The sequence below is a fragment of the Barbus barbus genome (genome assembly GCF_936440315.1).
Source record: "Barbus barbus genome assembly, chromosome: 34".
NCBI lineage: Eukaryota > Metazoa > Chordata > Actinopteri > Cypriniformes > Cyprinidae > Barbus > Barbus barbus.
Window position 1 is genome coordinate 11,755,212 of NC_136762.1, and position 20,903 is coordinate 11,776,114.

The 20,903-nt window shown below is 39.1% G+C and overlaps 2 protein-coding genes across 3 annotated transcripts in view; both read left to right on the top strand.

The window, feature by feature from the left end:
* The window catches only part of LOC306853919 (protein moonraker-like), a 19,661-nt gene extending 7,503 nt beyond the window's left edge, over positions 1 to 12,158 (top strand). Inside the window, exons 16-17 of one of the 2 annotated variants that reach the window (XM_079391620.1) lie at positions 8,663 to 8,872; positions 10,785 to 12,158. In XM_079391620.1, coding sequence (XP_079247746.1) covers positions 8,663 to 8,872; positions 10,785 to 10,953 — 379 coding nt within the window. In that variant the 3' untranslated portion in view covers positions 10,954 to 12,158. The remainder of the gene's footprint in view (positions 1 to 8,662; positions 8,873 to 10,784) is intronic. The other variant, XM_079391619.1, reaches the window with a different exon arrangement.
* Positions 12,159 to 13,934: 1,776 nt separating this feature from the next.
* The window catches only part of LOC306853974 (membrane-associated phosphatidylinositol transfer protein 3-like), a 100,996-nt gene continuing 94,027 nt past the window's right edge, over positions 13,935 to 20,903 (top strand). Inside the window, exon 1 of the mRNA XM_079391715.1 lies at positions 13,935 to 14,196. Within this exon, the coding sequence (XP_079247841.1) occupies positions 14,172 to 14,196 (25 nt within the window). The 5' untranslated portion in view covers positions 13,935 to 14,171. The remainder of the gene's footprint in view (positions 14,197 to 20,903) is intronic.

Sequence of the window (20,903 nt, forward strand, 5' to 3'; positions counted from 1 at the left end):
AAGTGTGCATTCTGTCTGCTACATACTGACTAAAATGATAGTAACAAGTAAAGTGTTAATGGATGTGGACGCATATGTGTAATAGCATATACTATGTTACAAAAAGTTAAAATAAGTAAAAAAAAAAAAGTCACCTCTTGCCACTGAGATATGAGCTTATACTGTATATAACACTCACTGGCCACTTTATTAGGTACACCTTGCTAGTACCGGGTTGGACCCCCTTTTGCCTTCAGAACTGCCTTAATTTTTCATGGCATAAATTCAACAAGGTGTTGGAAACATTTCTCAGAGATTTTGGTCCGTATTAACATGATGGCATCACGCAGTTGCTGCAGATTTGTCGGCTGCACATCCATGATGCGAATCTCCCGTTCCACCACGTCCCAAAGGTGCTCTATTGGATTGAGATCTGGTGACTGTGGAGGCCATTTGAGGAAAGTGAACTCATTGTCATGTTCAAGAAACCAGTCTGAGATGATTTGAGCTTTGTGACATTGTGCATTATCCTGCTGGAAGTAGCCATCAGAAGATGGGTACACTGTAGTCATAAAGGGATGGACATGGTCAGCAACAATACTCAGGTAGGCTGTGGCGTTTAAACGATGCTCAATTGGCAATTGGTACTAAGGACCCCAAAGTGTGCCAAGAAAATATCCCCCACACCATTACACCATCACCACCAGCCTGAACCGTTGAGACAAGGCAGGATGGATCCATATTTTTATATATATAGATATAGATACAATAAATATATACAGAGTTGGGTATAACGCGTTACTCAGTAACTAAAATCGAATTACTTTTCCTGGTAACGCACTTCAAATATGTAATTTGATTTAAGTTACTTACTGTACGTCAATAAAATTCTCCCGTTTGATGTGGTCATAAAGACAATATGCGTCTAAATAAATTCAATTCTTTTCAAGAATAAAAATGAGACGGAAGCAGCAGTTCAGAGTAGCTACACCCCCTGTGTTAAATATTTTTAAAGCCATTAACCTAAAAAAAATAATCGCATGCATTAACATGCTAATTTTGACATTACTAATATTTATGTATATATGTATGTGCTTTTTTTCTTTTTAATAAGTCTTATGAACAACTCTGCAATATATTTTATATATAAATTAGGTAGGTAACTGCTAATTTATTGTCTGCCTATTGTTGCTGCCTCCCTGTTATCATACAGTGCTGCAGTGTTAGACATTTGTTAACCTTTCTTAGGCAAGTGAGCCACATGCATCATTACTTTCCTTGTCACAAAAGAAAATGGCACCAACTTTAATCTGGAACCATTACAGACAGATAGAGGAACTTCAGTCCTCTTATAGTAATATTTGTGTCACCGTACCTTTACATGTAAACCTATTAAATTAACATCCCAGACAGTAACCACAAGGACTGGTTAGCCCCACTTGAAGATTTGTTTATTCTCCTTAAATTCCAGTGCATTCACCATGGGTATTTGGGTTAGCATGGATGTCACGGGCTGCTGAGAATAGAGGCTGCATTGGCCATGGTTTCTCTCCACTGCCCCTGATCTGAACTATTGTTTGGATTTATTTATCCTCAGCCAGTCATTTAATGCTGACAGAAAACATTGTCTCTAAAATGTCACTGCACCAGGAGACTATTCTTCAGTCTCTCTTACAGTGTCTGTGTTGGAACATGAGCAATGACTGTGACCACGATTAAGATTCCTCTGGAAAAATCCAGTGAGCTGCAGTGACTGATAGGGATGCAGGGATCAAAGCTCTATCGCACTGGCAGTTTTTTTCAGGAGAAAATTATTTTGGGGGTTGGTTAGATTTTTAAAAAATGCTTTTGAAATTTCATGAATTTGATCAAAAATACAGTAAAAGTAATTTTCAGGATTTCAGGATTCTTTGATTAATACAAAGTTCAAAAGAACAGCATTTGTTTGAAATATTTGTTTACTTGTCACCAGCAGTTCTGTATATACTATATATGTAGTATAATGTTATACAATAATGGTATATAATGTTATTTTATAATGAAATGTTAAGCACAATATTTTGTAATATTTTATATATTTACATGTGATTATTATATTTAAAAGCTTGGCTACAAGATTTTTTTTTTCATTTTTAGCATATTGGATTTTCATGTCAATAGATAAAAAGCAATATAATTTGACAAATTACACTTAGAATATATATATTTTGTACTGGTTTGTCTAACAGAAATGCCCCCTTTTTGTGTAAAACAATTCACTACATCAGGTGCACTAATTAGTTAAAATCAAGTACAAATTAGTATAACCACATTAAAGAGGAAGGCAGACACTTTTTAACGATACACTTTTTCATAATACTGTGGTGTTAGTAAGTAGTCTTGTATCCTAAGCAACTTTATATTGCACTCAATGCCATTGCCTTCTTTTGAAGGACAAGATCTTGACATCACTTCAGGATTCCTGTCTGCTGATGAAGCTGCCAGCTGGCCAACTAATGCGATATTTCATTTCTCTGACTCAGGAAATGGCTGTCACTGAAAGCTTTTTCAAGTTATTTTTGACTAATCCTTCTAAAAGAAGTTTTCTGCATTAATCCTGCTTGCAGAGTATAGTGACGACTCGGCAACTGCTGTTCATTTAAAAGCCACATAGATGGACACTGCACTCTTGATCAGAAAGTTACAGTCAATCTACTCATCAGCTCTCTCTTAATGCCATTCATTTGTAAATTCTATCCTTATGTTACAGTTTTATAAATAAGAATCAACCTAATGGTTCAATCAAACTCTCAGTGAACGTTTTACATCCTTTTCTGCAGCTTATTTACATCAGAATGGACAATTATTGGGCGGATGTGGCCAGGAAAGATAAAACTCGTGGAAAATGAATTATGCAAAGCATTATGGTAATTATTCGGTTATTAGTACAGCCACTAAAGGCCAAGGCCGAACTGAGGATTTCTGATGAGAAACCAGTAAAACTTTATTTGCGTATGAAATGTTCCGCTAGAGGGGGGCAAGGTCTGGGGTTTTTGTGTCGGTATAGCGTGTGCTCATGGGAGGTAATTTGAGGAGCGGATATTGGGCCCTGATGTTGATTAGCACGCAGAGTTTATTATTTGTTATCAAATCTGTGATTACCTGTGTAGACGACACACTGTTTGACATGGAAACACTGCAGAGTTTGTAAATGCCACACACAAACCGATTGGGGATTTCTACTGTTTGTCATTGTTAGACTGGTTGCAAAGCAGCAGTGTGTCTCCTACTGTAGCACAATAGAGAGCTCTCAGTGTGGCTTTGCTTTTTAGCTTTTGTTGTTGCTTTTTTTTTATTTTCCGAGAACCATTTTGGTTTGAGAAAAGGGATGGAGGGGGGCCGGGGGAAGACGCTAAAAAGCTCTGCTGGAGCATAATCAATCATCGTGCCCCGATTTGTAATGAAACTCAATACATGTGTTTGCTTCTCGCTTTTTCTCCCTCTGTGATTTGTTTAGATTTTTCTATCAGTGAGTTGTAGAGTCAAGTGTCATTTGATGCTGCTGTAAAAGCACCAAACAGACCAATCTGAGCAATGAAATTACCAGCCACTCCTCTTCCATTCAATTTCAATACGCTCCTTTAACATCAATATTTCATACAATACTCAGACGGAGAGGAAGGATTTTGATGTAAAAGAAAATTGTGCACCAATTCAGTTTTCTTTAAGTTGATATTTCAGTTTGACATAAAATGGCATTCAGAGTTGCACTGGATTAGATTTTATCCATTTTATCCATCTTGAATGGGTGAAAGAGGGCAATACATACAAGTGTTACAGGTGGTTGTCGAGGCATGATTGAAAATGAGAATGGCGGGTGCCTTGGAAATGATTTGATAGACAGCAAAAACCTTTTTTTAAAGAAGTACTTTTATTCAAGCAAGGATGCATTAAATTGATCAATGTATAATATAAAATTTTATAATATTTAATATTAACTTTTAACTCTATTCAAATTAATTCATAATATAGATCCTGAAAAATAAAGAATCATAGTTTCCACAAAAATATTAAGCAGTATAACTGTTTTCAACTTTGGTAATAATAAGAAATGTTTCTTGAGCACCAAATCAACATATTAAAATGATTTCTGAAGGATCATGTGACACTGAAGACTGGATTAATGGCTGTTAAAAATGTTGCTTTGCCATCCCAGGAATAAATTACTTTTAAAAAATATATTAAAACAGAAACTAGTTATTTTAAATTATAATAATATTTCATAATACAATTTTTACTGTATTTTTTGGTAAAATAAATGTAGCCTTGGTGAGCATAAGAGACGTTTTTTTTCAAAAACATAAACATGTTGAACTTAGAGTAATTCTTTGTTAATTAAATATATTAAATAAAGTTTTTTTTTATATCAAGTCAATATTGCATAAGATAAGGCTTGCTTTCATAAAATATATATCTTTCTTTATTTTTAACATTTATTTCTTACACCATTGTCAAACTTTCTTGTTTTAAGTGTAGATCTAAATAAATTTAGGCAAGGCAAGTTTATTTATATAGCACATTTCATACACAATGATAATTCAAAGTGCTTTACATAAAAGGAAGTACAAAAAATAATCACAACAATAAAAACAAAATGATTTAGAAATTTAAAACAGTTAAAAATAGAAAATGATTATACATAATACAGTGCAATCAGTTCGGACGTAGCACAGTGCTCATTCAATAAATGCACAGCTAAACAGATGAGTTTTGAGTCTGCATTTAAATGTGGTTAATGTTTTAGCACATCTGATCTCTTCTGGAAGCTGATTCCAACTGCGGGCGGCATAATAGCTAAAAGCGGACTCCCCTTGTTTTGTGTGAACCCTTGGTATTTCTAACTGGCTCGATCCTAATGATCTGAGTGGTCTCTTATATTCAGTGAGCATATATGCAATGTATTTAGGTCCTATGCCATTGAGTGATTTATAAACAAGTAAAAGTACTTTAAAATCAATCCTAAATGTAACTGGAAGCCAGTGTAAGGACCTGAGGACCGCTGTGATATGCTCAGATTTTCTGTTTCTTGTCAGAATCCTGGCAGCAGCGTTCTGGATGAGCTGCAGCTGTCTAATGGTCTTACAATTACAATAGTCCACCCTGCTGGTGATAAAGGCATGAACAAGTTTCTCCAAGTCTTGACTGGAAACAAAACATCTAATTCTTGCAATGTTTTTGAGATGATAGTATGCTGATTTAGTTACTGCTTTGACATGACTACTGAAACTAAGGTCTGTCTCCAGAATCACACCAAGATTCTTGACTTGATTTTTAGTTGTTTGACCCCTAGAGTCAAGGTATGCATTCACCTTGAGAACTTCATCTTTGTTTCCAAATGCAATGACTTCAGTTTTCGCCTTGTTTAACTGAAGAAAGTTCTGGCACATCCAACTGTTAATTTCATCAATGCATTGGCAGAGGGAGTCAATGGGGCTGTAGTCATTTGTAGATAAGGCTAGGTAAATCTAGGTGTCATCTGCATAGCTGTGATAGGCAATTTGGTTCTTTCTCATTACTTGACTTAGTGGGAGCATATACAGGCTAAGTGGGAGCATATACAGCAATCTTAGTTTGATGTATAATAGGCTGCAGATTAGATGGGTCAGCCGTACGGCTTGAGAAGGCCTTAGACTTTCTTGTGATACAACCGAAATAGAGAAAGCTACAGGCATTTAGTGGGGTTTCTGCATAAAACAAGAAAAAAAACTATTTTCTAGTGGAGTGGTATTTATTCTAAATCTTATCTTAATCAATTGTTCTGCTCAAGTACATTTTTATTGTTTTAATTGACCTTGTTTGTCTCAAGACAAACTCACTGAATGAGGATTTCTAATACGTGATTCTCAGGAACAGAATCGTAGAGGAGAGATTACTTATAATGTTCTGTATGATATCTTATAATTTTATATCTTTGATATCTTTGTCCGCACATGGAGGTTATGGGTGTTGGAGGACTCCATAGAGTGACCAGCACATCTGAGAGAGTGTGTGATCCACCACTTCTCATTCAAAGCTCAAAGAGATCAATGCGGAGCCCATGGTGAGGCTGCGGCTTTTGGTTTGATCCTCATTCTCTGTTCTCGAACCTTTTATTTCAAACCGCCATCTCTCCTTCTTTCTCTCCATCTCTTTCTTCATCTAACCTTCATCCAGCTAATCTCCCTCTCCCTTTCCGGCTTCTTGGCTGTAACCTTGCTGCTGGCGATGGCCTTCTCACTGGATTAAAGGTGCAAACTGCAGCCCTTTAGCGTTATTGGTTTTGAACTCTGGTTTCAGAATATTGATAGAGCATTGGTGACCCAGAATCTCATTCACTGACTTTTATACATCTCATTTCTGTTTGCAAAATCTTATTACAGCTGGCTTTCTCCATTATATCACTCCTGATCTGTCCAGGTCAAACGGTGTTCATCTATCCTGTGGTCTGCTGCTTTTCTGGCCTATTCTGTGTTCCTTGCAAGGACTTCAATAAACCAGTCTGATGAATTTTTTAATTGAAGAACTGGTGAGACATTTGCTTGTGAATTGGACCACACTGTTTGCAACCTTTTACTGCTATTTAAATGAAAGACATTGTCACAGAATGACAATGACACATTCAATTTTATGTATCAAAAACGGTCTTGTGACCTACAGCGTCAGTTTTGTCACTTCACTACTATTCATAAATCCTCTCCTGTGGCCTCATGGGATAGTAAAATGTCCATTTAATGCACACTTCAGTATCTCACCGGTAATAGAAGGTCATCCAAGTAGTTTTTGCCTACTGTTTTTAAATATAGATATACTATTCTTTTTTTTTTCCTTTTAAAGATTTATGTTTGGCATTTTCGCCATTATTACGAAAGGACAAATCAGAACTCATGGACCCTTGAGTTGGGATTTGAACTCGGGACGCCCGTAGCGCCAATGCCCATAGGCTATCAGCGCCGAGATATACTACTTTTTTTTTTTTTTTTTTTTTTTGCATACTACTTTTCACATACTATATAGTAGAGAAGTATTTGATTTCAGATGCACTGTATAATTGAAGGGTAGTGTAATTCTTTATATCAATCAACTATTAAATAATTAATAGTCAAATAATTGTCATTTGCATATATCCTTCTGCAAGCTCAAAGTCGAATGTTCTGCAAAAAACAGTGTGTTGTTAGTCAATATTGCATAATAGCATAAAAGGCTTGTTTTCATAGAATATACATCTTGAAACTCATTTTCAAGTCTGTTTTATTTGTATTCAGTAATTTCATGCAGTGATTCATTCTGTAAGAGTGGTTTAAAACCATTCTGATGAAATTATCATTGAAAAAGAACTGGTTCATGTTGTAGAATAGAAATAGAAAATATTAATTTCTGTTTTTCATTCACATTCTGCGTTTCACCCTCCATACAACCTGCTAATTGCCCTTTAGGCATGCTATTGCACTCTGTAGAAGTGAGGAATTCACTTTGGTTCTTGTTCTAGGTGTTACCTTGTAACCTGTTGATATTGGATACCTTATTGTTGATGAACCTTCCCCGAAAAGAAGTTCTCATCATCTCCCTCTATATCTACCTTGCCTCATGCTGTCTGCCAAACACTGAAGCGTGTGCTCAAGTCAGCCCAGCATTGTGTCTGCTCGTATAAATCACATGTGGAGTGTTGACAGTGTTTTTTTTTTCTGCTTGTGACTGCTGGAGCTGTTGTTGAAAGCAGGACGGGGAGAAATTTTGTCATTATTTTTGGCTTGTTTTGACAGAAGAAGCCTGGAAAGCGTTTGCCCATTTCACTATGTATGTGTGTGTTCAATTTTACATCTCACAGAATTGCTTGTGCGCTAATTTCTTTCAGTACCTTGGATGACCTTTCTTGCTTATGACTAGAGAGCTGAATTAACACAGGGGACGCCTTCTAATTTGAATCCCTTAATTGAGTGCTTACCTTGACCATCCTTTCGCATGTTCATGCCATTTTTATTCGCACTGTGCAACCACTCAAAGTTTGACATTATTCTCCTGGCTGTGGTCAATTCCTCACTTCTCCAGAGTGCCACAGCATGCCCAAACCGTGTCTAGACTTAACTTGTGTCTAATATTGTGTATTAAAGGCAAACCGGAATGTCAGTGTGAGATGTTTCTTACTTCTGCTGCATGCTATATATAAATGTGAAGTGTATTTGTGCTTTTGAGGGCCTGATTAATACCCAACGTGGCCCAGATGAGGTCACATGGAAGTGATCTGAGGGTTTGAGATGTTTACACGAGTGCTTTTGATTCCAGATTTAGCACCACTTAAATTTAATTTAGAGTAGTAATAATTTGTTGTGATTGTGTGTGGACCAGCATTTAATTCCCTGAACAGTTGATATGGTGGTCTGAAGTGTGAATAAACTTAACTGATGTTTCTGCTTTAGTCATGAGATATAGATATTCTCTCTCTCTCTCTATTCTGTAGACTGCTGTGATTGGCTTGTTACACTACAGACTAAATAGAACAAACTATTCCGTCTTTTCTGTATAAGCTATGCTACCCAAAAACACATGAAAGACAAGAACAAGTACACCTGAAAATAATTTGTTGCCTTAGAGGTACACATTTGAAATTGTGACCTTTATGAAAGAGAGTGCAAAAACCATGAAAATTATAATTTTTTTCTGTTTACAGGGCTGCATCAGATACATCGATACTAGATGAGGAGTCTTTAACTCTAAATGACCCCAGTCATCCAGCCCCAAGCACAAGAGGGGTTTACTTGACTGTGCCGACCAGCATGCAGAAGAGTATCCAGAAATACAGGGAGAACCATAATGCCTTTCTGCGGCTGGTTTCGCACGAGGTTCTGGGGAGCTTCAATCCTTGGGCTATAGCAGACAGGTTTGAATCTAATGATTGCTTTATTAATAAAACATCTCAATCACCACTAAAGTGTGGGTTGAATTATACCTCAAAGAGGCATGATTTGTTAACTCATTTTGTTATTTTTGAAGGTCCTCCATTAGATTAGAAATCATAGAAAATCACCTACCATATATTTATTCCTAATTATGAGAATGTTAAAGACTTTTACACATATCATTATGTTACAGAAGCTGAAATTATCAAATTAAACATTACTCTTTCTTTTTGTTTGCGCCACTCGCTGGACATTTTACTTTAAAGGTGTTGCGAAATATGCAAGAAAGATTGTAATGTCATTTTGCACAAATGAAACCACAGGCACAGACTGGATTGGAAAAGGATCTCGTTTACGTTTATGCTCAAGACGCGTTCCTGGATGTATAAACCGTAAAAGCTCCACTCTTCTATTTGCACCCAGAGCAACAGCAGATTAGTCATAAGCCCCAGTGCATTTCCCACAGTGACACAGCTAGTAGGAGTTGAGATTGTTTACAGCCTCGCGGCTATAATGATCCTCGCACACGATGCCATTTTAAATGTAAATATTAGCTCTGTTTTTTGATGGGTGCTAATGTAGAGCGTACTCCTGTGCAAATGAGCGTCTTTGATGTTCCGCTAGTGCTCCTGCACGCCCACCCCGCCATTAGCATACTTAACAGAATTTTTAAGTTGGTGCAATGCGGTGGATATTTATCAAGTCCTGCTAGTCCACAGAGAACAGACTTTTAACAACGGTGAGAAGAGGAACACAAAAACCTGAATCTGATCCTAGAGCTGAGGTCTCATTTGTCAGACTTGATCCTTGCGCCATGGGCTGTGTGGGTGGTGAGAAGAATGGTTGCAGAAATCATTTACGGAAAGGATAAAGTGAGGAATCAAAAGTGAAAATATTTTTCTGTGTGCTGCAGCTCGAAAAAAGTATGAGTTATTGCACAAATATAAAAAGAAATTGAGGATCTATTTTTTATTTTATTTTGAGAGGTCAGTGTAGTACCGCAGAGACTAGGTTATTATTCCAGAGAACGAGAAGATGGAAAATGTCACGGCAATTAGTGCTGCTGCTGGGAATGGGTGCGGGCATTTGTCAGTCAGTGGTGCGTTGTGGGTAATAAGAGCCTTGAAGGCAGTCAAGGCCTTGAGTGAGCACAGCCTGACTGGGCTCTCTAGGTAGCTCTGCTCTTTACACAGAGGAAGTTTAATACTTGCCTAAAAGAAAGGATTTAGATGATCTCATCACTGTCCTAAAGAAATAGAAGTCATTTTTATTATTTAATGCTAAGAGAACACAAAACCGTGTTATTATAGTATTATTAATGTATTTATTAGAGATTAGAATTTTTTTATATTTTCAGTTTCATTTTAGTTTTAGTAATTTTATGGGTTTTTGTCTTGTTTTGTATATTTCTATATAGCTTCAAAGTTGCAATGAAACATTCATTAAAAAAACATTCTATGTTCTTGGATGAGTTGTTTACAATAAAATCTGTAACATGCATTAGAATAGAAATAAAAATAGGGTGATTTTTCATGCTGCTTTAAGCTGAATTACTAAACCTGAAATAAAAATAAATTTATTTCAGTTCGTTCCCAAGGCAATTTAATTTTAGCTTTAATTAGCTTTTCATTTATATTTCATTTTATTTAAGCTTTATTTTATTTTCAGCATTTTCAAATACCAAATAATGCTGAATGATTTTTAATAGTTTTAGTTAATGATATCACTTACATAAAAATATACCCAACATGTTTTTTTTTTTCTCTCCTGAATGAGACATGTATAATAACTAAAGGATATTTCCATATTTTTGGGTGAACTGTCCCTTTAATGTATGAGTATGAGCAATAAGTGCTGTGTAACTGTAACTCTCTTTTCCGTTGTTTCCTGCAGTCTGGCTGATGAGCTAATGGCTGAGGCTTTGGCTGATGTGGCGGCAGAGTTCCAGGATGTTTGCGAAGAGTATGCGGAAGCTGTTTTCACTTCAGAGTTCCTCCAGCCAGTCCAGTCTCCCACCACATCATGTCATAGAGACTCCTTAAAAACAGCTTACAAGCAATGACACTTAGATATATTTTTGGAACTGAACATTGTCATTTCCAGGTTTATATTTTTGTATGTTTTTCCATGAATTACATTTAAACATTGGACTATACAATCACTGAATAGAACCTGCTGGTTAGAGCTCAATTTTTACTCAGACAGTCATTTCTGTTGTAATGCGAAACCTCAGTGGGCGGTCTGACTTTTAAATACAAACAGATGCTTTTTAGCACACAGCTAACAAATGTCACATCAATGTGTCATAATCCATACAACCTTCATTGTGTATTAGTCAATGAATTAACCGACTTTTGCATTTGCTATTCAGCATAGACAAAAGCCTTAAAAGAACCTCTATTATTAATGCATTACAAATGATAAGATTTACACTGTTTTCTATAAATATCTCGCATTAGAGGAACACACACTTGCTTTCTCCTGGGTTGCATTAATGCTGTCCGCATCAGAACGCAAACTTGTTACTTTGTGAACTGATTTCATACGCTCTAAATGTTTTTGTTTCTATGCTAATTGTCTTTAAGTTCACTAAGCGTTCATATGTTGTCCAGTGTGACTGACACAAACTATACACTCTAAGTACACCTCACCTGTCCAGAGCCTGAAGGGGAAAGTGGCCTCCAGATGGGTCCAGATGTTGTGCTGTTATGCTGGAAATGTGCTCGGACAGGATGAGCATTACAAGGATTCTTTCCATCGAAATGTACACGCATACAGCTCCAATATAACAAAGTAAGGCTATAATAATAAGAAAGTGTGCAGTTTAGACAAATTTTGGAATATAAAATGAGGGCCCATGTCTTTTTGAGTGCTTTTTGTAGCTTTAAAAGTATTGGTTGTCCCCTTATTGCTTAATTCTAATGCAGTGAGCAGATTTTATGGTATGTTTCTTAACCGGTCATGTTGTAGTTTAAACCCCCAGATGTCAGGTTTCTTCCCAGTGTTCAGCAACCTACTTATTTGTGAAAAGTTCCAAAAGCAAACTAATGCGCAAGTAACTGCATTTGCCAGCGAATTCTAGGCTTTGTGCCATGAACTATTATGAATGCTGTGACGCTACAGGAATATAGTTACCAATTTGGCATGAACTTGTTCTTGGTTGTGTTTTTATTACTGGTGAAAGATACCTGTTGATTTTGTATTGTATTTATAATTATGATTTAATTTATAAAGAAAATAAATGGTTTAAAATTGGCTCTTTCAAGCATCTCCCTGGCCTTGGCACATTTTACTCAAGTGCTCATGGATGAAACTGCTTTTTTTTTTAAGAAAAAGTTAAATTAATTGAATTATCCATTTTTTTCTGTGTGTAGCCGGTGTAATCAATGTTATCTATCTCTCTGCTTGCCTGACCTGCAGGCTGTTTTTCTGCTGCTGCTTATACCAGAAACACAATGCAATGTTTGGAGTCAGAAGTGTTTTGTCATTGGGTTTCCTGACTGCTACAAATAGGCCAAGTCCCTAAAGGAGTGGTGTAATGCAATATGGGCAGTTCCCTGGAATTGAAGAACTCCAGACTTCACCTCTATCAATAGTCATTTAGAGCTATTCAAGAACAGTTATTTGGGATGCCTGATGTGAAGCAATGCCTAGCCTGGGGTGAGAGCTGGATATAACTTGGTGCGGTTTGATATTTTTAGACATGGCAACACAGAACACTTCTCATACAGAAAATTAGCTGATAAACATGTTTATTGAAAGTACATCATATTTGGCCTTGATTTGGTCATTTTCTTCCTATTACTGTTTGACAGCTACCACGAGACTTATATTTTATAGTCATTACAACCCAGCATTAATCAGCTGAACTGGATTTACTGTGATGGAGCTGGTTATTTAAAAGACTGAGGAGGAATCACAACATAGTGATTTATGAACAAGCTAACATTTTGTAGTAGTCATCCTACTATAGGGCTACAGAGATACACTGCCACTGGCAAGGTGAAGATATTTATATTTCTGTTTTGAACTGCACAATGCCTTTTGCACTTCTGCTTCCACAAAGTAGATATTCATTTTGGTGGCAGGCATGTGGTCCCTCGGCTATGCAACTGTTGTTTGTATCACAGAGACGACTGAATGATACTGTAGGCCAAATTTTGAAGCACTTTAGGGATTTTTAAGGTACCTGTCTCTCAATGTTGTTTGGCCCTTGTTGAAAGTTTTCTTGTGGTTTCTTTTTGCAACAGTTTCAACTATGGTCTCAGAGGAGTTTTGAGTCATTCTTCAGTTGTGGCGACAGATTCTGTCACTCACTTTTAGATAGTAAAAAAATAACCAAACTAACACAATTCCTGTAAGAAATCATAAACTACATATTTCAACACGTGTGGAATGGTTAAAAATATATATATATATTTATTGATAAAAAATTATAAATTGAGATGTTCTAGTTAGGAAAACGATACAGATGTAATATATTTTTGATATAGGCAAAAATATAATCTATATAATATAAATGATCTCGCGTTTCCCGCCACGTTTTCATTCCAAAATGGCGCATTGCGTGAAATAAGCAAAGAATTAGTTTAATTTTTATGTTTTTGTTGATGTTTTGTTGTATTAGTTGGCTTGCCTAACTTTAAAATTACATCCTGTTAGATAAAATTATAGAAATTAATGAGATTATTATCATAATAGCTAAGGATGGCTAATATATATATATATAAAAAAAACTTCCGTCAAACAATTTTAATGTACTGGGCGTCCTTTTAATTTATTTACATTTGCAGTACAAACGTATTTCTTTTTATATAAAAAGTTGCCGAGCTCAAAATGCGTGGCAGAATCGATTTTATTAATTATTTATCAGCGTTTGTTTAGTGTCATGTAGGCTATATGAGCTGCTCAACATCCTTAAGGAGGCGCTAGTGTGATATTATTTAAAGTACATAAATGAATAAATAACTAACATATGACGGCGGGTGGGCTGAAGCCTGCATTAATGCGCTTGGCGTTTTCCAAGTTCACTGCAGCTCGCGCAGAGCCACTGGAGGCAGTCGAACATCACACCTCGAGCTCAACAGGAGGAGAGGAGGACAACAGCAAAGTCTGTCCACACAAACAGCCCCAAGTCCGCTCTTACTTCAACACAAGGATCTGTCTCAGCGTTCATGGATACTCCCACCTTCGTATGTCATCTCCAAACACGAAACGCGCATAGACAAGGACAGATAGAAGAGACGTGCGTACTGTCCAAACTAACTGCAAAGACGCAGGATGGCTAAAGAAATCAGAGGGAAAGGTAAGAGATGTCACATCACATTCAGACAACACTGGCATCTCCGGGATTGATGTGCAAGCTGCGGTGTCACTGCAGAAAGTGTAGACAGTCAGTTTGCTCTCTTCACTTTCCGCGTCAATCTGTTGGAATGCGTGGTGAACCAGGGCTGTGTCTCCAAACCTAGTGAGCTGCCTACCTAGACAACGTTTTGGGGCGTCATGGGCGCATTCCAATGCTCACGCTGTCCGGTTTACCTGGTTTAAGAGACGGTCCAAACGTAGGCTTTTTCTTCATCTTAACATGTTCTCTTTACAAACTGGTCGTAGTCCTAAATGTAGAATGTTTTATGGATGTAGGGCAGGAGTTGTCAACCATATCTCACCCAGGGATCCCCTACACAGACTCGCAGGCTATCCAGGGATCCCTGAAATAAAAATACTACGATTTTTAGTAACGGTGTATAATAACTTGTAGAGACCGGCCGATATTGTATTTTAATAGCTGTCCAATAACTGATATCAAGGATCAGTTTATTATTTATTTATTATTTATTTATTTTTTACAAAAAAAAGAGACTAATCAATAAATAATAATTGATTATTTACATTATTATTGTTGTTAATACAACTGATGCAGAATACATTTTTATTTGTTTACCTGGTGAGCCTAAAATGATGTGCTTCTGAAAATGATTTTTGATTTAAACAAAAGGTAGACGCAAGCTAAGTTACTGTGAACACCTTTTATTAAACTTTATGTTGGGTGATATTCACTGATTTATTAGTAGACCTGATATTAAAGAACCAGTTAAGTAGAAAAATCTGAAAATCTATATGTACTATAATATATTTTGCTTTGTTTTTCAGTCCATAGACCCCCTGCAGTAACTTTTTTTTTTGTTTTTTTAATTGTGTCATAAATTAGTGTAAGGAACAAGAAATAATAAGGAAATTTGTACATAACGTGATTAATAATTCCAGCTATAAATCGCATCTGAATGTTTGTTTCTTCCACTTGGTCATAGATTATGACTGTACATTTGATTCATCGTTGACATAATTTAATTAGAGCCAAGCTGGGGAGTTGGTCCATTGGTCAGCTTTTTTCTCCACCAATATGTTTTAATTTAAGTAAACAATATAAACTGTGAACTTCAAACACTTAAAATGAGACTAAATGTGGTCTGCAAAAACCATTAGCAAGTCAATGTGCATCCTGCGTTGGATGCGCTCCTTATTCTGTTTCTACTTAAAGGTGAATTGGCCAGTGACGTATTGTATCAGTAGTTTTTTTTTTTTTTTTTTGTCAGTTTGGCTCCTTGAATGTTGAAAGAGGCTGATGTGAGAGAGGGAGAGCTGATGGTCTCTCTTTGAGATATACTGTATATCCTGTAGGACACTCTGATATGATTGAGTCTAAGGCTGAGTGCTGAGACTGTCTGCACTGAACATCTCAGCATACATACAGTGTAATCTGTTTATGGCAGCACATCCAGTCCAGCATGTCAGAGCAATTATTGATTTGGAAGAAAACTTGCACGTTGCATTTCATGATTCTGAATTATGGTTGTGAGTTAATGTGGTACTTTGCAATATTTCTATAAGTTTATTATTCACATAGGCTTCGGAGATGCCATGCAGGCAGAGAGTTGTTTTGAGGACCCTAATAATTGTTTTAATGTCTTCAAATAATTTTTCCAACTAAGCTTAAAGTGATTGTTTACTCAAAAAAAATAATGCTTCTGTAAAACGCAAAAGAAAATATTTTGAATGTTTTTGGTTCGTACAGTGGAAGTCAGTGGTAAACTGTCATCAAAAGAAAGTAAGTCGTACAGGTTTGGACCAACATAAGGGTGAGTAAATCGTAAGAGAATGTTAATTTTTTGGTGAACTATTCCTTTAATATGCTATGCTAGAAACATTGAATCTATCAATGGTGTGCGTTTGGTATGCCATTGTCAAGCTGGTGGTCCAAAACAACACAATTCTGCTTTAAGTGAATGACATACGGCCAAGTATGGTGACCCATACTCTGAATTCGTGCTCTGCATTTAACCCATCCAAAGTGCACACACACAGCAGTGAACACACACACACCGTGAACACACACCCGTGGGCAGCCATTTATGCTGCGGCGTCCGGGGAGCAGTTGGGGGTTCGGTGCCTTGCTCAAGGGCACCTCAGTCGTGGTATTGAGGGTGGAGAGAGCGCTGGACATTCACTCCCCCCACCTACAATCCCTGCCGGCCTGAGACTCGAACCTGCAACCTTTGGATTACAAGTCCAAATCTCTAACCATTAGGCCACGACTTACTTAAATCTAAATCACTTTACATAAAACTGTTTAAATTTTAAACATGATTATGTAGATCATTGCTCAGTCTCTAGGGGTCAGGAAACCAGTGAAGAGAACGTCAGATGTTAGCCTCAAGTCTGTCAGTATGTTTGTCGCTTATGATCATGAGCGTTTTCTACAGTTTTAAGTGGTTTGTTATGATGTGAAGCTCACAGCATGTGACTTCTGGGTTTTGAATGTGAAGCTCTTTGGGTTATTATGGTGTGACAGCATGAAAGTTTCATGTAAGTATAACAGTTTCCATACGTTGGACAGCAGTAACAACTACAAACTGTTAATAAGCTGCCATAGGCATTTGATTTCTCCTCAGGCATGTTTCCGAATCGGCCAAGAAGCTCTCTCTGGCATGTAGGAAGTCAGCATTTGATTTTGTTGGTGGAAATGTTTAATCCTACAGACTCCTTTGGTTTGTTTACTTAATTTACCACAATGTTTATGAGATTCCTAGTTAGTGAATCAGTGTTGTTGAGGATGGGATGGTGGGATAATTGAGTACATCATATCGGCATTACATAAAACAGCTCACTGTTATGAACAAGCAGAACGTGTACAGAATAGCCTACATTATCACTGGAGCAAAATTTGTTGTAACGGTAGGTGGTTGTAGTAATCGGCGCCCACAACGATGAATAACAAAATATATATTTATTTGCATCAACACACTTATACCTTTGTAAACTTAAGATCGGACAAACATAATGGCAAAACTGAGGACTTATAAAGGGGAGGAACAAACGAGGAAACAAGGTAATTAATTGAACACAGGTGATGACGATAATTAATTAACATAACTAGGTCAGAAACTAAAACAGGAAGAACCAAATAAGGACAAAAAGGAAACTAAACAAGCAGTTCTGTTACAGATATCGCCCCCCTCCCGGAAGGTGCGTCCCGCACCGTAACAGTAACATCGGGGAGGGGGGGTGGGCGTCCTGGAGGCTGGAGCAGAACCAGGCTAGGACAGTGAAGCCTCCAGGACGGATCAGGAGCCTTGGGAGACCATGTCAGGACTGGAGATTCGGGAGGCCATGGCGGAACTGGAGACTTGGGAATCCCTGGTGGATCCGGAGCCTTAGGAGGCCATGGCAGGACTGGAGATTCGGGAGACCATGGCGGATCTGGGGACTTGGAAGGCCAAGATGGACTCGGGTCCTTGGGCGACCATGGCGGATCTGGATCCTCGGGCGGCCATGGCGGATCAGGGTCCTCGGGCGACCATGGCGGATCTGGATCCTCGGGCGGCCATGGTGGATCGGGGTCCTCGGGCGGCCTTGGCGGATCAGGGTCCTCGGGCGACCATGGCGGATCTGGATCCTCGGACGGCCATGGTGGATCGGGGTCCTCGGGAGGCCATGATGGATCTGGGTCCTTTGTGGCCTTGGCCTTTGGCCTGGCCACACAAACTGCGGCTATATGGCCCCCCCCCAAAATTTCTTTGGGAAAGTTCCCCTCTGGGGGCCACATTGGAGGAGCGGGTTCTTGGGGCCGCTCTGGAGGAGCGGGCGCTTGGGGGCGCTCTGGAGGAGCGGACTCTTGGGGGCGCTCTGGACGAGCGGGCACTTGAGGGCGCTCTGGACGAGCGGGCACTTGAGGGCGCTCTGGAGGAGCGGGCACTTGGGGGCGCTCTGGAGGAGCGAGCACTTGGGGGCGCTCTGGAGGCGCGGAGCTGGACGGGACCAGCGGAGACGAAGGAGAGCTGGACGGGACCAGCGTAGATGCAGGAGGGCGCTCTTGCAGCGCGGACTCGTGAGGGCGCTCTTGCAGCGCGGACATTTGAGGGCGCACGGGAGGCGCGAAGCTGGATAGAACCAGCGGAGACGAAGGAGAGCTGGACGGGACCAGCGGAGACGCAGGAGGGCGCTCTTGCAGCGCGGACACTTGGGGCCGCTCTGGCAGCGCGGACACTTGGGGGCGCTCTGGCAGCGCGGATTCAAAGGGGCGCTCTTGTAGCGCGGACATTAGAGGGCGCTCTTGCAGCGCGGACATTAGAGGGTGCACGGGAGGCGCGGGGCTGGACGGGACCAGCGGGAGCTCAGGTGGGCTGGACGGGACCAGCGGGAGCTCAGGTGGGCTGGACGGGACCAGCGGGAACTCAGGTGGGCTGGACGGGACCAGCGGGAACTCAGGTGGGCTGGACGGGACCAGCGGGAACTCAGGTGGGCTGGACGGGACCAGTGGGAAGTCAGGTGAGCACTTGCGAGGTGCTGGAATTGGTGGGCGCAGACGAGGAGCAGGCAATGGAAGGCACTGGCGAGGAGCTGGCACTGGAGGGCGCTTGCGAGGAGCAGGCACTGATGAGAAGAAGACATTGGAGAAAGAACGGGAGCCGAGAACTCCGGGGGAAGAGCCTCATCCATTAGCCCCTCGTTCTGCGTTGGAGGAGCCTGAGTGTGAGTGGGCAGTGGAAATATCCCCATCTCCAACGGCGCAACGTTCATCGCCGGTTGCGGCGGATTCCTCATCGCCGCAGACGGAACATACTTCGCCGGGGATGGCGGAGTTTTCTCCGTTGTGGGTGGCGGAATCATCCCCATCCCCAACGGCGCAACGTTCATCGCCGGTTGCGGCGGATTCCTCATCGCCGCTGACGGAACATACTTCGCCGTGGGTGGTGGGAACATCCTCGCCGCGGGCGGAGGAAGCAGGTGGATCGGCACCAACCCTCCGTTGCGGGGAACCAAAACCAACCGCCTCCTCATTTTCGGTTACGGTCCGATCTTCTGTAACGGTAGGTGGTTGTAGTAATCGGCGCCCACAACGATGAATAACAAAATATATATTTATTTGCATCAACACACTTATACCTTTGTAAACTTAAGATCGGACAAACATAATGGCAAAACTGAGGACTTATAAAGGGGAGGAACAAACGAGGAAACAAGGTAATTAATTGAACACAGGTGATGACGATAATTAATTAACATAACTAGGTCAGAAACTAAAACAGGAAGAACCAAATAAGGACAAAAAGGAAACTAAACAAGCAGTTCTGTTACATTTGTTCTTTTACATGATCCGAACTGGCAGCCCATCAGCAAACACAGACTAGGTTGGCTTCATTTATATGTTAAATATATGTTAAATATGTATAAATATGTTAAATAGCAAGGATTCTTCATGGATACCTGTTCAGTCCCAGATTATTTTAGGATTTTCACGTATTTCTCAAGATTTTTGTTTATATTGTCATATTTTTTATTATCCAAAGTCAAATCAATCAATTAATCTGCTAAATGTTACTATAGATCAGAGGTCACCATTAGCGCAAATTAGTCACAAATTACCATCCAAATCTTCTTTTTCTTTCCATAGAGACAAAATATATAAATATATCACAAAAAAGCATTTTAATGTATATACAGGAATCATAATTTAAGAAGCAGACAGTGAATGAAATAGATGCCTTTAGTGTCATCTATTTTAGTTTCTCCAATCGATCAGGTTCACTAATGCAACAGCTAGTCAGAGCCATTGTTAACACTGACACGAAAGGAAAAACTTTTTTTTTTTAAATACAATTTGTGTATTCACCTCACAGACTATTATTTGCATAATATTTTCATGAAATGCACATTGCTTATTTTCATTTCCTAGCCAAAATATTGACTCCTGAATAAGCTATACTTTATCTTGCCACTTTTGATTGTTCAAACCTTCCCTGTTGAGAAGAAAATATGGAAGTTGGACCTATTTCCAACAGTAATTGTATATTCTACTATATATTTTGTAGTTAATGCTCATTCTCTATAGATTAGGATATAGACCACTCAATGAATATAAGTCCCAGATGCAGGAGCCGCAGTTAATTACTTTTACAGTCTATATTCCCTCAACAGAAGAGTCCCTCCACACCAACCTGAATTCAGAGCAGTTTCAGTGAGTTTCAAAGCTTCAAAGAAGTGTGATTTTCTCATTGCACAAAATGTATTTCATTGTGTGCTCAATTCATCTATATTGCCTTTCTTGGGAAAAAGAAGGTGCTCTGGAAAAATAGGTGTAAGAATGAACTGCTCAGTAATGTGAATAGGAATTCATATATTGGCATGCTTAGGCTGGTGAAGGTCTCTGTTGAATGGGTGAAACGATGTTTCTTCACATTATGTCTAGCTAATGTACAGTTATATGTTTCATTTGTACATATAGAGGTCATAGTCAGTGTTCCAGTGATATATTTAATCTTAGCCATTCAGGAAGTGACCTTTTAGTGGCAGATTAGCAAGTAGTATTCTGTGTCAATTCTCAAAAACTAATTTTACTTGGCTTTGGTTGAGAATAAAAACAGGGAATACTGATTGTGTTGTTCACAGTAGCAAAATTGAATTGCAAAGTTGGCTTGTTTTTGCCAAACCAATTAACGTGCAGCTCAGTCAAGG